Source organism: Eurypyga helias, unplaced genomic scaffold (genome assembly GCF_000690775.1).
Source record: "Eurypyga helias isolate BGI_N326 unplaced genomic scaffold, ASM69077v1 scaffold4069, whole genome shotgun sequence".
Taxonomy (NCBI): domain Eukaryota; kingdom Metazoa; phylum Chordata; class Aves; order Eurypygiformes; family Eurypygidae; genus Eurypyga; species Eurypyga helias.
The window spans coordinates 20,745-37,795 of record NW_010272563.1 but is presented as its reverse complement, the minus strand read 5'-3'; the positions used below and the strand labels follow the sequence as shown (position 1 = coordinate 37,795).

At 37.2% G+C, this 17,051-nt stretch overlaps 1 protein-coding gene across 1 annotated transcript in view; it reads right to left on the bottom strand.

The window, feature by feature from the left end:
• Positions 1-299: 299 nt before the first annotated feature.
• The window catches only part of AGTPBP1 (ATP/GTP binding protein 1), a gene marked incomplete at its 5' end in the record, with an annotated part of 31,630 nt that continues 14,878 nt past the window's right edge, over positions 300-17,051 (bottom strand). The window contains 11 exon segments of the mRNA XM_010159149.1: positions 300-521; positions 6,028-6,204; positions 7,799-7,930; positions 8,292-8,421; positions 9,956-10,136; positions 10,851-11,004; positions 12,797-12,941; positions 13,603-13,690; positions 15,156-15,304; positions 15,391-15,477; positions 15,748-15,831. Of these exon segments, the coding sequence (XP_010157451.1) occupies positions 300-521; positions 6,028-6,204; positions 7,799-7,930; positions 8,292-8,421; positions 9,956-10,136; positions 10,851-11,004; positions 12,797-12,941; positions 13,603-13,690; positions 15,156-15,304; positions 15,391-15,477; positions 15,748-15,831 (1,549 nt within the window).

Below are 17,051 nucleotides of genomic sequence, written 5' to 3'. Positions count from 1 at the left end.
TTAAAAAAAAAAAAAAACAACCAACCAACCAAAAAAACCAAAGAGACAATTGAAACCTAGGACATACTGAGTCTTACCACATCAGGGTTTACTCTGATGACATTTAAAGGTCCAGTGCTTATTTCAGCAACAAATGTGACATACAGTCTAACTGTACTTACTGGATTTTTTAGAAGTTCGAAGCAATTGAATTATCACAACAGATCTCCAGTATAGTCAGATTATTGTTACAGAAACAGGTCACAATACATCAACATTAATTTGGATGGGTAAAGGGATATTTTTTGAAAGAATCTCCGTCACTTGAGAAGCTGCAATTTTTCCTGGGGGGAAAAAGAGAGTATAATAAATGTGTACTACCTTGTCGCTTTACAGCTTGACTCAATCAGATCATTTTCAATATCCAACAGACTCAAAGGCAAATTGTATTCCAAAGGTGAAGCCATTCTTTTTAAACGCAGTAAGCCAACACAGAACTTTGCTCCCATCTCCTCCAGTTCTCTTGTGCCTATCTGTAATCCCTAATTTAAGAATAAGATTTAAAAATATAAAAATAGGTATATGCAGATAGACCCACAAACACTGCAGAGATACCATTTAAAACCACATTTTGTTATTTAATACACTCTACTGTTCTAAAGACAGAACAAATACACACTGTAAACACTTCGCAAGAGTATCAGAGAAAACTCAGAGAATAAATGCATGATTACTCAAAGGCTGAACAGACATTTATGGACACATCCACATTTCTTGGGACCTTCCTAGTCTACATTTCTAGCACATCAATATTAAAAGGACTTTATCCAGTGGCATTGGAAGAGACAGAGATCATCTTGATGTTTATAGGTACAAATTATTTTAAAACCTAAAACAAAACTTATAAAAAAGAATTTCAAATATCAAGATTTCAAATAAGAGTCTTCAACAGAAGTTCTATCAAATGAAAATAATGTCTGAATTCATACTGTAGCTGTGACCAAGTTCACTGCCATGTTCTGACAGATAAGTAAGACTATTTAAGCCAACAAAGTTACTCCTTGACACAAACATCTCTTCCAGTTCTTTAAGTTGGAAGCTACATGTGTTAATGCTGGAAGCATTTATGTACACATTTAGTAATTAAAACCAACAAGGTACCAAAAGCCACAGCTGTTTTCTAACTTCAATGATATACCAAGGCATTTTAATCTGCAAAGAGTATTTAGGATGTAGAACTTGCATAATATTCTCCAAGTTGACATATGACATAAAGCCTCCCATCAGATAATTCTATGCTTTTAATTCATCCAGCAGTGCAGTATGTAGGGGCAGAACCTCTGACCTCACTTACTTTAGGAAAAAGACAATAACATTCCAGAGTGACCCTCAACTATTATGGAATTAGCTGCTACTTCTTGCGTATGTACTAACAAATTCAATATCACAACCCAACTCAATCTTCCCCTTTGCAACTTCTGTATCTCAGGAGAATTTAAAATTATTTTAGTTTGGATCTTCTAAGCCTCTTAATGTAGTAGTTAAGAGGGTAGTTAAAAAGGAGTTTTGACAAAACAAAAGGGTAAAGGGTAGTTAAAAAGGAGTTTTGACAAAACAAGCAGGGAAGCAGAAGAACCAGGAATTGGTGGTAAGTCATCAAGTAGGAAAATACATGAAGCACAAAGAATGAAGTAGGATTTTTTTTTTTTTAACTAAAAGCTAAAACACACACACGCACACACAAGTCCATATTGCCACACCAACACTGTATTTTCAAGCGCAAGGTTAAAGCAAGTGTTGTGTTGCTCCAGAAATGGTACAATCCCACATTCTTCACGTACTTCTGTCTTGAACCAAGGCACACTTGATAAATGGAAAGTTAGGTTTTATTTTCCTTGTGAGTTTTTTTCCTTGGTTTTCTTCATAAACAAGATGGTTTTAGTAACAAGAAAACTAAAGGTATATCCACTATTCTAAACAGTGCCATCCTCCAGCCAAGTAGTACAGAAACCTGTTAGCAGGGAACAAGGGTTGGATACTTGAGTATTATTGTTAATAGTAATACCACTTACCTCTTTTATAATGCTTTTGTGCTGTAGGTTTCAAAGCACTTTATTAATAAAGGAAGAATTATCCTCACTTTACTGATGGACAAATGGAGGCAGAGAGGGTTGAAGCGATTTGCACAGTGTCTCACAGCATGTCACTGACCCCGCTGGGAACAGAAATCAGTTCTCCTCACTCACAGTGAAGTACCTTATCCACAGAGGCCAATTTTTTGTTTTTGTTTTGTGTTTGTTTGCACATCAGTAACATTCGAAGACCCCAGTCACAGCTGGGGCTCAACTACGCTAATCACAGGAAGACACAGTCCCTGCCCCAAAGAGATTAAAATAACATTAAGGACAAGAGGCAACAAGTATGCAGAAGAGGAAGGAGAAGGGTAACAGTAATCTCACTGTTACACAACTTGATGGTTCAGAAACTTTCCCAATCATTGTCTACATCTCTTGCTGAGGAAGTTATCGTTAGTTGGCAGGTTCCTTACAGGGAGTATAATAGGAGTGGCTCCAAGTCAAAAAAGGACAAAAGTTCAGTATGAAAGAAGGTGCAAAGACAATCGTTAGAAAGATAAATAGCGTGTGCATGTTCCGTGGCTGCGATTTTCAGTGCTGCAGAAAGAAGATATAACTAAAGAGAGACCTAAATGGATCAGATTGGAGGTGGGTAACTGTGAAACGCTTGGACTTTCTATACTGAAGTGTCTACATACTTGCAGTAAAAGTCTAGATTTGCCTTTGCTATTTCTTTATATCGTAATGGAGAATGCAATACCATGCAGCTGCCAAATACCACACTTCTTAATCCATTGTTACTCTTCCCTCAGCCAAATCTCTTAATTTCCATGAAACAAGAAACCCAAGGTCTGTTTCAGGAAGTTATAATAAACTGTTGACCGAACCATGAGATCTGAGGTGTTAATTTTCACGGAAGTCTTTAAATCGACTCCTCTTCTTGATCTTGCAATCATCTTCAACCGCTGTTCTCATACCTTTAACTATATGCCACAGCCCATTGAAGTTCCTTAAGTGTGACAAGCATTGCTTTTAAGCACAAGTCACCTTGATATAGCTGCCTTTTTTTTTTTAAACATGTACCAGATTTTATTCATTTTTCTTCACATTTTATAATGCTGTCTTTATACAGACAGCTTTTATACAGCTGTCTTTCTTCTACCTTGTGACATTTTAGATGGTTGATTTAAGTCTTTCTTACTAAGCACATCATTACAATATCTCCACATGAAATGAGTGCCTTGGGAATTAACTTTGCTACCTGAAAGCAAAGATGCAAAACAAAAGCACAACAGACTGAGACCTCAAGTTGAAAAGAATATACAGTAATAGGTACTTAATAGATTGAAAACAGCCTAACTAAGATGTGGAGAAGTCAGATGGACAGTAAAACTTAGCCTTGTTCTTCTGATTTCTTGTTCAGAAGAGGCTACAAAGATGCTGGTAATTTCTGAGAACTCAAAATCTAGAGACTGAAGAATCATGGTAAGTGACAAAGTCTGACGACTGAATCCTTATCTCCTAGAGTCTTCTCTTTACATGCATCATAAAATTGCCAGATAACATCTTTTCAATTAACTTAATTTTTACACAATACTCCCAAACTTACTAATCTCCAATATGAAAAGGAATCGATTTGTTCAGGGGGTTTGATTTATTGAAGACATCTTTTGTCTGGCATCACAATTATCCTCCACAGTACATCTTGGAGCATCTTTTCACCTGAGTGTTTGTTTTTCAGTATCTTGAGTTGCACACGACTGAGCAATATTTGCAGCACTAATTCTCAATGCACTACAAAGACTCCATGCAAGCAGTTAAAACAAGATTGCTTCCAGAGATAACTCTGCCAAGAGGAATCCTAAATTCAGGTAAGAATTGCTAACTTCAGTTGAACAGCTTCCTGTCTGGAAACAGTCTAGCATCACCATTGTCTGGCATAACATAAAAAGAATACAAAGAAAAAATGATATGGTGATACTATCCAGCTTTGGCAAAGACTAGGCCTTTCTTTTACAAAGAACAACATTGTTGGGTAATCCTCTTTGTGCTTTGAACAAAATTCAGTGATGATGCCAAACCAGAGTAAGACTGGAAAAGTGCTTCAGACCTTTACATGACACACAGTCCAGGCCCTCAGGTCTGAACTGTCACGTCCTTTGGGGTGGAAAGCAGGAGGGGAGGGAATTTCTACCGTTGAACTCCTCTCTGTATTTCGAAATAACGTATTATGAAATAAGTCATTTAATTTATATCAAAAATCTATTCACAGAGTTGCGGGCCCCACCCCCTCCAAAAAAAAAAACCACAACAACAAACAAACAAAAAACCCAAAAAAAAAAAAAAAAAAAAACCACAAACCTGAGCCTTTTCATCTCTTTGACCTTCTCACTGGAGAAATGTTGCTCTTTTCTTGTTCTAGTCTTGGCCTTTCAGATACATTTTCTTAATACAACTGAGCACTATCACAGTGAAGAAAAAATGAAGAATCTTCCTGTGTGTTCAGAGAATGACTAAGACCTCACAAATTGTTTTATTCTAAATAAAATTAACGACAACAGTAATTTGATATCATGAGCTAATTTATATTACAGAAAAGAATTCTCTTCTCTTTTGAGTAAAAGATTTTTCCACAGAATTCAGCTTTTTTTTTTCATCTCTTACTGAAGGAGGGCTTTGCAGGTTACACATCTTAAAAGTTTGTCCAGAAAGCATCTTCAATTCACTTTTCTTAAGAACTTTCTGTAGCAGCAGTGCTAAAGCTATAAAAATTCATGTTTAAAAAGTTTCAAAATAAGCAAGTTGGATGAAATACCATATTTCACAGCTCCTTAATGATATCATCTGAGGAATAATGGAATATTCTGACAGTAGCAGGAGTAACTTTGTCAATTAACAATAGAAGCATTTAGTAGTTACAGACCTACTGAAATTCCTGCCGAAATACCGGTCCTTCCTTCTGTCTAGGGAGATGAGCGTGGCTGTTGGAGCATACACTGATACACTGAAAATACCTTGTTCCAGCTTTTTGTTGTTGTTGTTCTTGCCCTGACCCCTCCCCTCAACCCCGATCCCAGCCTTCTGATCCTCTTTTATCAAGCACCTTACTTAAGGCTTGTGGTCATCTTCTTGATTAGCACTCCTAAACTCGATTTTCGAGCAGAAGAAAGCTGACTTATTTCATGAATGTTCATTTTAAAAACTTACTTCAATGTGTAGCTAAATTTAACCTAGTGACACAAGCTGAAGATCAGATGGCAGTGTGGTGATTCTTTTTTTTTCCCCTACAAATATTTTATTTGAAGTAAATTTTCTACTAGAGAGAAATCACAAACAGGGTCACCTTTTCTTAACCAGCCCTGTTAACACTTCTAAAGGAGACAAACTGAAAACAAGTTTTAAGTCAAGAAGTCAAACAACTGTGAGTTCACAGATGTGCAACTTGTAGTTCTGGTAACCTGGTATGAAAGTGTTTTGATTTTTAAGCCTGCCTCTACAGCTACACAGGAAAATTCTGTGAGGGACACTACTAAAGAACCATGAACTGCCATGGTGAAGTCTGAAACTGGCACGTGTAAAGGAAATTTTAATTCTAGTGTTGGCATTTATTATTACCCAGTTTTAATAATCTACTGGAAAGAAACACCTGATTTAACTGCATGCATACATATGTGTTCCAAGCAATAACTAATATTAATCTTGTTAAAACAACCAACAAGCATAACCTACCCGGGGGTGTGGGGGTGTGGGGAGGGGAAGTAGGGTGATGGGTGGTGTCTAAGCAGCAGATGAACACTGTTACACAACCTGTAACATTGTAAATGATGCAATTTCACTCAAAACATTAGTATGCAGATCTTAGCAGAATTTTAGAAGTTTAAAGCAAACAAGCAAGTGGCATTACAGAACAAGATACCAATGTAAATGGAAGGAATAATAAAGCAAAGTCAGTTCAACTGATGTATTTTCGTACCTTATATTTGCCCTGGTCACATCCACATAATGTGCTTTCCATTGTGTAGCTCCTCTGTACTCCTATCTCTCTCCAGACAACAACTCGCGCCGTTGATTCCTTGGACTTTTCCACTACAAAGCTGCAGCTGCCCATGCAGAATGCTGGGGCAGTTTGACTCAGGATCTTGGGGAGTGCCTGCAGGACAGCAATTTGAAAAATACAGAGATTCTTCTATTTCACTAGCAGAAGCCGGAGCGAGGGGAATACACAATCACAAGCTTAGCAGAAAATTCTGCTGCAATTTGAATTAAAAGAACAAGAATGCAAACATTTCTCCACCTTGAGTTTTCAAAACCCAGTGTGTTCCTTCAAGTAACAACAAGCTTGCCATTTCCTATTTATTAAAATCCCTTTTCAGATTCAATCACTAAAATTAAGTGCTAGTCATGTAGGTAAGATTCAGCATACAAAAGAACTCTTAAGGTGATCACCATCTCCTAATTCAGCAAGCTAACTTTGCTGAAATTACGTGTACTACATACCCCATATGAATAATTAATTTAATTCAGTTTTGGACTATTTCAACAATCCAATTTGCAGACCTAACACAGGCAGTATTTTATTAATACATAAAATCCATTTTTATTCAGCAAAGTACTAGGTGGATATTTAACCTGAAGAACTTGAATAAAAGTTCAATTTAGCTGTTCACATGACAGCTCTGGAAAAAGACAATAAACAGTAATGCAAATTATGTATTTGACTAACGCTAAGTAACTACTTTTCTCTTCAGCTTTTATTTGCATCATTTAAGCCAAAGTACATGACCACGTTCAATTTGCTATTTCAGTAGCACACATACCATTATTAGTGTAAGCTTGCTGAAACCCTTCCGTCCACTTTTCTGAAACCAGGTTTTTTCCCCCACAACTCTTACTGATTGTTGTCTTTTGTGCGCTATGGCAGTACAGGCTGAGCTGACAAAACCTCCTATAAACGTGCTGATCAGCAGACATGAATGGCATTGGACTCACCATCCAGGAAATCAAGAAAATCAAGGAGCGATAGGACTTTTTTTTTTTAAAGGGAGGGAGATTTAAGAAAAGAATCTGAAAGCATCTGTACTCCTTTACACTCACGGATGCATAACAAGCTTTAAACATGCATTCAGACTCTTTTCAAGCTTAAGTCTGCATTTCCTCAAAAAACCACGAGGTTTGGACGCATCAGGTTGCACAGATTGGCAGTTGCCACAAGACGGCAGTGGAGTTACACAGAAAACAGGTAATAACGTAATTCTAAGTCTTTGGGAATTTTTGAAAGCTTATACAATGCAGTGAATGCTGTTTATGCAAGTTTATTATCTATGTGTACTCGGGGCACATGCCTTAACTACACAACTTTATAAGAGGAACCCTGCCTATTTCCATACACAAAAAATGAGTATTTCTCAGAGCAATTCAGTATTTTTCATTTTCTTCTTGCTAGAGTATTGTTTGCCATGCTTAAATGACTTTTTTTTTAACCTAGTAATTATAAATGCACGGAAGCATATTTTCCATGTGTTTGCCACAATGGTAATACTGAACACAAAAAAGCACGTATTGGCACAAAGACCCCCAAAAATGAAGCATTCTAGTGATATTCAAGTCCTTTGCCATATTAGCGAACAGTGTTCAAAGCTCTCAAAATACTCTGAAGTACACTCCTGAACTAAAAAGAGATCATTCCAAGCAATTCTGCTTATGCCACTATGCGCACAGTGAAAAAGGTACAAGGTCAAACTTACCCTGTAACCAGGGTCTTCCATCAGGTCACAAGAGGCAGCGTTAACATTTGTGCGCCACATTGTCTCTTTGATGCTGCAGCCATACATAAATACATTCTTTTTACGAGAGTGACCATGATAATCACAGTAGACCTACAACAAATCATTTGGCAAAATAAAGCCAAGGCATATGGAATTAACATTTTATAAAAGTAATGGAAGGACAAATAGAATTTTTTGGTTTTACTGCTGAAAGTTCCAAAGAATTAGGAAGCACAACTCCTTATATAACTTGTGCATTAAGACAAAAATGCAGGATTCATTTAATGAAGGTTTAACCTTCTACCCTAGCAAAGGAAACAGATTTAGATCTAAAGGTTTGCAGAAGACCAGTTCTCCGAGTCAAACTTAAGTGTGACACAGTTTACAAGACCATATTAAAATGTTTACTTTACAGACTAGCTACATAGACACGGTTAAAAAGATTCAGAATTGCTTACACACACATACTCACCAAAGGTAAACGTTTTATAGCAGCCAGATATTGCAGTAACCCTTTAGCATGGTAAATAGTGGGATGCAGATCTGGATTTGGATTTTGCCACTGTCTGTTTAAATCTTCTCCACTTAAAGAGCAACGGTGGCTATTGTGGGGGAGTGGAAAAACGCATGATGTAGTCTGTATTATCATACTTTTAAATATGCCTCCCCCCCACCTCAAGTTTTCCTCATCACCACTGCTTCTTTGGAAGGAGTCTGATAAGAAACAAACTTCAGTTTTCTACCATGCCAAATAATAGAAGTGTTTGGGGATTTTTAAGTTATGATACAGAAAACCTAAAACTAAATGAAAAGCAGCTTCTTATATTAAGTCAACTGTAATCTTGCTTATTTGCTGTTGAAACTGAAGGCTTGAGATTCTATTCAAATGCTAGTTCAAAATCAGTAATTTTGAATATATGGTATCTTTACAGTTTGGATATCTTGACTTTTTAACATAAAGACTTACGTCAACCAGAAATCTAAGACTTGAAACATGAAGTTGTTAGGAGAGATGTAGCTGTGAGAAAAGCAGGAAAGAAAAAAAAAAAAAAAGAAAACCCACAAACCAAAACCAAAAATCCCAGCAAACAAATTGAGATCATCTCTGTACTATACTAAGTCAACTATCATCAAGAACTCCCAAAACCTGCTCACGTTCATGCAGAACTCTTCAGTACACTTGCCTTTAGATTGTGTCTACTGGGACAGGTCTCTTCACTGTCCCTGTAAAAAGCTTCCACTAGTATTCTAAATGATTTAATTCCAGATGTTCTGTTATATACCTGCTTCTACGTATGTAAAGACAGGATTCTACTGAAATCCATAATTTGTTTGACTTTTATTATTTTATTCACAAAACTTTTCAAAATACTACCCCATAACTAGGTAAGAAGGAACTGTAGATTCACCATACAAAAATTTCCATTTTATATGAATTCCCCGTAATGAAGAAAATACAGACTGCTGAACGCCTACCTATAGCAGTATCAAAAGGTTCTGAAACATCCCTTAAATTTATTAAGAAAAGTGGTAGTAACTGAAAAAATTACCACTAATAACTGATTAAATCAGGATACTCTTACCCTTTCTCTTGCACACCTATTAACTTCCCCCCTTTCAACAATTTCATAACAGCCATTTCCATAACATCCTTCTAAAAACTATTAAAAAGTAAAATTATGTAAAAATCTCTCAGATACAAAACCTGTTCTTTTTCATGAGAACCATGAACTTGTTCAGCTTACCCTAAAAGCAGTTGTCCTCTCATGTAACACTCCACACCTATCCAAGACTGTAGTTCAGAGAGACAATTAAAATACCATGCCAAATCACACTGGAATGATTATCACCCATGAATAACTGAAAATACAAGTCTCAGTTTTATAAAACTGAAATTTGTATTTTCAGTTATTCATGGGTGATAATCATTTTATAAAACTGAAATTCATGGAACAACACATCTGCGCTTAAACAGCAAAAAAATTGTAAAGTCCTAGCCATTTTGTAAGTGGTTTTGCTTCATATTAAGCACTACGTTTATATGATTCCAGGAGTAGTTTAGATTATTTTTTTTTAATAACAGATGCAAAGACTTAGTAGTACAGGTTACATATCTGTGAGTAAGTTTATGCTTACTTTCCGTTGATGACACCATCTGGATTGAGCATGGGAATAATTTTGAAAATATAAGATTCTCGTAAACATTGGGCACTTGGATTATTGCTCATAAGGTATTCCAGTGTTCCCTTCATAACCCAGCTTGCATTAGTCTCCCCAGGATGTACACGAGCAGATAGGAAAACATAAGGACGATTCCCTAGAAGTATGCACAGAAGTTGCAAAATATGATTCAAGTTAAGCAAACAGCTTGTCAATTGAAAAAAAGAAAAAAAGAGGCAATAGCCAGTTTCATTTATTACACTGCAAGATACATGTTTGGGAGCTGAGTATTATTGATAAAGCTTGCCATAATGTCGTTACAAGAGATGCCAATTACTAAGTCCCACAATGAAGCTTTATATTCAATCAGGCAATTACAGAGTCACAACTAGTTTGATCTGGCGATTACGATGTGATGACTTCAATGGCTTTTTTTTTTTTCCTCCAATAGTCCAGAAAAATAACGGGGTAAAAGAACAAACCCATTATAGCTAAAGCTCATTTCAAATTACAGTGGCTTAGATACTGGCTTTATGAAAGATCTTTCACCAAGCAAATAACCTGAGCATTCTGAGAAAAACATTACTCAGAAGTCAGGTATTCTTTTAAAAGAAGTGTCATCTGCAAAATGTAACACAACAGTATCTAGCAACTGATTTAAAATATATATACCCTTCTATATCCAGATACAAATATCTTTGACTACCACAAATAAATGTTACTAAATAGAAAGCAAACTCTGAATATTGACACCTCTTAACGAAATTCATTAACCTTATTTCACAATGCACAACAAGTTTGGTTTTTTTTTTTAATAAAGAGCTAGTTTTACATTATTTTCAGCTGATGAGAAACAAAAAGTCATACTTACTGAACTGACAGATATGTTCATAGTAACTGGACTCTGGCATGGCTGTAATAGTGACTAAGGGACAACTGTTGCCAGCCAGGGTCTCACAGAGAACATCTTGCCGAAAATATATCTGTTGAGGGTTGTGCATAGATTCCAGCTTCTGAAGATGCATCTTCATCCCCAAAATAATGAAAAAATACTTCAAACCTTTTGCAGTCATGTATCACAGTGTATTCCACAGGTACTATTTAATTAATCTTTCTTTTTGTCATTCTAAACGATGTTCAAGTTTCCATCATAATTCTGAAGTTGAAATATCATTCTCTACATCTGTGACTGACTGAATACTTCTCTTTTTAAGAGTCTGATTTAACAACTTCTTTGAGGAAGATGAAGGCACAGAAGGTACATTATTTTCTACCAGATGATACTGAAAGGGTATGTGGAAGGTTCATTAAAGTTGTGCTTCATTAAGGTTATCTGATCAGGGACCTTTCCGGTGCAAAAGGGAGTAACAAGTAAAGGGAGAAGAAATCAACAGGAACATAAAGAAACAATACTGGTAGACCAGACATTAACAGAAACAATAGGAAAGAGCAAATTGGGTCAGCTGAGCAAAGGTCTTAGCATCAGTAGTTGGAGAGGCCACTCCTCCTGGAAGCACGTCTGTGGGCACCACAGACTTTGTGTCCAAAGTGCCAGCTACTGGAGTGAAGGGAGTGGATCTGGTGCCAGCAGCTGGAGCTGTAGGCAGCGTAGGCACCCTTCCAGCTGCGGTGTCAGCAATGGAAGCAAGAGTGGGTCCCAGTGCCAGCTACTGGAGTGGGTAAGGGCCTTGGTATCCAGCCACTGGAGGAAGAACAGTGCGCGTCCCAAAAAACAGCTAATGGCACGGTAAGGGCGAGTGAACCCAGGGAGGGCATGTCGGTGCCAGCACCTTAGAGTAGGAAGAGGGGTTACGAACACACAGATGGGCTCAATGTGTGCATGCTTGTGATTCTAGAGGGCAGGTGAGTGAGTACTTTTCCCTAGTGATCCTTTCCAGCTGGAGAGGAGGAAAGGGACTTGGGTGTCTGTAGTTACCTTTTAAGCAAGTTCTGGTAGTGCCACACACAGCTGCTGTTAAAGGCAACACCTTGTCTGTGCCAGTCTGTTGTTGCCAGCTGTGCTGGGGCTGGAGGATGCATGTGCAAGTGTGTATGTGTGAGTCAGTCTCTCTCTGGGATACACACTCTGACTTGCTAGTGGTTGAACCTACAAGCAAACAGGACAGCAGCAGCCACATCCATCAGCCTGGGACAGAGACCCCTGGGTCCCTCGGCTGGGCTCCAGCAGCGAAGCAGGAGGAAATGCCAGGACACAGAGCTGTTGGAGACAGCAGCTGCTTAGAACGTCCCATGAAGGGTACTTCTCCTAAGAGCAAGGATGGTTTAGCGAAAAGCTTCATTCAACGCTCTTACACTCTGGCCACTGACTCCAAGTTCGCTTCTACCGCTATGACAGAAGCAACCAACAGACGTTCTAGTACTAAGGAAAACTGTTGGCTAAAAGGTCCACAACACTTCTTTAGCCACTTCATTATCCTGAAAAGGTATCTAATTATCTTAAATATAGTAACTTGAATAGGTCAGTGATGAAGAGGTATAGGTAGGACAGCAGGATATGAGTCATTTGAGTCAAACACAAATACTTCATCCAATTAGCACTGTTTTCAGTCAATTACGAATTGTGATTCCCAGAAAACCCATTTAGGTTGCAAGTACATATCAATTTTACTTTTCCAGGAACTGTTCTTCAGAACAATCTACAAACTCTGCCAGTCAAAACACCTAGTATTTTACAAAAGTTCTCCATTTTAAGGAACATTTTTAAATTTATAAAAAAAGAATTCACTTATCAATGCTTGTGTCATACTGTCCAAAAGCAAAACGTTTTATTTGTGTAACAGAGCATGATCTTCTTACCTTTAAAGTTGAGTATGTATATGGATAATGGTAAGCAAAGTAGCAGACATCACCTTTATGCTGGAAAGTCACTGTGAACGTAATTGTGTAATAAGATTTTCCTTTTTGACCTCCAGCAGCAATTGAACTTCTTGAAAAGTGATTCCTAAGAGTAAAATGAAGGTAATAAACACACTAGAATAATTTTTTTCCATATAATTGATTATTCCTGAACACACATCCTAAGAGCAAGGAAGATTTTTAGTGATTGCATTTCTCTTCTGCATACATCGTAGTAAATACCCTGGTTACCACTATCAGTAAACATACTTTGTTATAGCAGTGATACACATTTCATTCATTTTGGAAAAGGTGAGTAAACAAAAACAAATAACCAAACAAAACAACAACAAAATGGGAAGCAAACACATACATATGCTGTACCACCTCATCCAGGCTTGCTCTACAACGACTGCACTATAGAATGTAGAAGCCTAATCACAAGCCCCACATGACCAGTATTCCTGAAAGTCACCATTAAGATTTTGAGTAAGCATGCATATACATATTCCCTTAAAAGCTCCTCTGGAGCAGTATGCTATTTCTGACAAAAGTATAAAAGATGAGCAGCTCAATCATTAGCAGTGTGCTAACAAAATAAGACCCTATATACCTCGATCACTTCTGTTACTCTCCAGAAAATGCTCTTCACAGCAGAATTACTAAAATAGAATCATCGACCTTGGAAACAAACATTTCTCTCCAAAAATTGGACCTGATACTAACCTTCAGTGTAAGACTTGCTGTACGCTTGATTGTGTACTTACTTATAGTAACAAATATCTGTCCCAACACGAGTCCAACATGGTTGAGAATGTAATGCTTCTTGCACAGAATACATGAGGGGCTGCATACCTTAAAGAAAAAAAATGCATCTCACTTTAATGCTTAACATTAAACACCAAGATCTTAGCAACAATGGACCACATCAATACTTACATCCGAGTCTCTGAACTACCTATACTCATTTACTCACTCTCAGAGTGTACTTTCATTAATGTCTTGGTACTGCACACTTTTAACCAGGTGAGAGATCCTTTCCCCTCTCCCCCCATCACGTTCTAATTTTCAGAAAATAAGAAAAAAAAAAAGAAGCAGGCCTATCGAAGAACAAAATAAAATCTTTAAATGAAAGTTGTAGATTACCATTCATGCTAACCACAAGTAGTCTTGGGTCTCACTCCCTCCAACGCACCAAAAAGGCTTCAATGAGAATACAGAAAATTGATACTATCATCCATTCACATGGATAGCTTGAAAATAACTGGTGTTTCAGGAAATACTTTGTTTTAAAAACAGTAATTCTTTAAAGTTGGAGAGTACACAAGTTAAATACTTAGTATGAAGTTAGAGTAGAAAAGAATACATAGTCATTAAACATTACTTACTAGTTAGTTAGCTACATACACTGACTGATTCAGTCAGTGTACTTAAAAAAACAAAAGCCAGTATATGCAATATATGACTGACGAACTAAGGTAACTGGTGAAGATTAGTAAATAATTTAAAGGCATCTTATTACGGGTCAAACTACCTGGTATGCTTGGATTTTATCAATGTGAATTGAACAATTACAACAAAGAAGAATATGAAGTTACTCTGTCCCAAGAGTTTGAGATTGGGGTGGGCGAGGGGAACTGCTGCTCCTTCTTAAAGGACAAATTTCAGAAAATCCAGCAGGAAAAAAAAGCAGCCCCACAAAACAAATGGTTTTAAGCTAAATAACACACACTCCACCCCAGACAAGTGGAAGACAGGCATTCAGTAAGCTAGTTCTTTTGGGCGACATACAAGCCGCAAAGATTACTATGAAGATTACTTACTATGAAGTCCAGAATTCCAATTGAGACTTACTTTTCCTTCTCAAGTAACATGCCTCTCTTCCCATTGATAAGACAAAGCTGTTTAAGAACGTCTCCGCTTATTTTCACATCTAAGAATACACCTCTGTTCAGAAAGGTACTGATGATGACAGCTGTCACTCTTCTTGCACCTCTATGCACCAATGGGTTTTGGCGCTGTTTCCTTACAATGGTCCTAGGACAAATTTAGGCTCCAGCCACCAGTAAATTTCTTCTGCTTTGACCTCACTTACAACAGAACTTCATTTAAAAAACTGCAAGCCAGTATTTTAAGACTTCTTTTTCTTTTTAAAGGAAACATGTCAAAACATTTTCTAGTAATACTATTTTAAAAAAAATCTGATGTCACAACATGAATATACTACTGATGTCAGAGTGGAGGGAAGGAAACAGCTGAGCTGTCTAATGGAGATATTTTTCTACATATTTCTCCTCAAAGTATGAGAAATGGATCTTACCGTAGTTAAACTGACTGTTTGACTTTTCACAGTTGATGATGTTAAACCGGTAACCAATGCCAGTTTTCATTCCACTGACTTCAAAGTAAAACCATTGATGATAATGATTGCTATTTATATCCGAGTTCAGAATTAGGTCATACTCATTTCTAAAGATTAACAAAAACAAATCAAGCTTTTTAAGAGGCAGAAATAACAGGCTTTACATGGGAAAAGAAGAGTTGAAATATCTTACTTTCTGATCTGAATAACTTTGCGCAGGTTTCCAGATTCAAATTTGGAATTAAACTTCAAAACATCTGCTTCCTCTGGTACTGAACAACTATGGGTAGAAAAAGAAAAGGGACTAAAATGAATAAAACTAACTTAAATAAAACAAGTTTATTATAGCCTTTACTTAGTAATTCAAAAATTATTTTTAAACCTCCTCTAATTACAGCCTGGATAGCAGAAACACTGTTACACCAGATTAGACTGTCACTGAAGACTGTTATGATGGTACTGCTTTTCATGTTAAACATCGCATCACAGAGAAAGTAGAACAGGCCTGCAGTATTCACTGAATGTTGTTTTGGGAAGGGTAAAACCTTACCTCAAATTATCAAGGTCATACACAACTCTGTCTATAATGTCATTCTGATGAATCAGTCTTTCAATATCTTGAGAGATTTTTGTCCTAAAATAAAAAGCAGAGTTCTCATTTAAGTTGCTGCACACTGTTTCCAATTACAGAAGAGGAATTACCTTATACATCAATGAAAACTAAGAAAGTTGACATGAAGACAGTGGGACAGATTTTCAGAGAGACCTCAGCCTCACCCCCACTTAAGTTTAAACATCTGCATTCACAGCTGACTGAGTCCAGTAGTATTTGTATGTGAGGGAATTGAGTTTTCATGCACACAATCCACTGTATTTTCTTATGGAAAAAATGCACCATTTCATACTTTATAGTAGAAGCAGAAACTAAACAAACATTACTTATGTTAACGCTTTAATCCAGGACAGCACTTGGTAACATTAGTAACTTAGAGGAGTCCTACCATAACTAAAATTAAAGAGTTTTAGAGTAGGTCGTGCAGTGAGTGTGTTAGTGCACTAGCTTTTCACCTCTGGAGATCTAGGTTCATTTATCAACTAGGTAACAAATAAGAATGAATTTGGTGATGTCAGTGTATGTTTATCCAGATCATAAAACCATTGCACAACTGGCAGTATCTAGGTCCTGGTTTGGAAAAGTAAGAATGTGTTGCAGTTCAAGAATGAAATATAGTGGCAGAGCTGTGTGGAAAAGCTTGCACAGCACCTGCAATAAGAAGAAAAGGAGGCAGATTAACAATGAAGAATACAAAAACAGAGCAGTAAAGTACGTTCACACCGGAAATTCTCCATTTAATTAAAATAAATATTGTTAACAAATGACAAAAAGGTGGTAAGTGCACAACTCTAGCACCTCTTATTAAATCAAAACTAACTGGAAAAGAAAACAAGTCAAGTCCAATGTGCTGGCAAAATTGTGAAGAGGCTGACTCACCACACTCTATCTGATCAGGTTCAGCTCAGGGCAGAACTACAGATTTTTGATCTTGCAATTGATTTTACACAACTCCTTAGATCTCAGCATGCCTCAGCTCTAAAGGGTCATAACACTTCCTATCATCATCAGAGTTTTGCCAAGACAAAATCTATTAATGAGTATCAGGCATTCAAATACCATAGCAATGACCAATGTAGACAAAAGGAGGGAAGAAACGGTATTCAAGATGCACACGAAAAGAAAAAGCCGAAGCGAACATTTTCAGGTTCACAGAATGGTTTGGGTTGGAAGGGACCTTGAAGATCATCCAGTTCCAACCCCCCTGCCATGGGCAGGGACACCTTCCACTAGACCAGGTT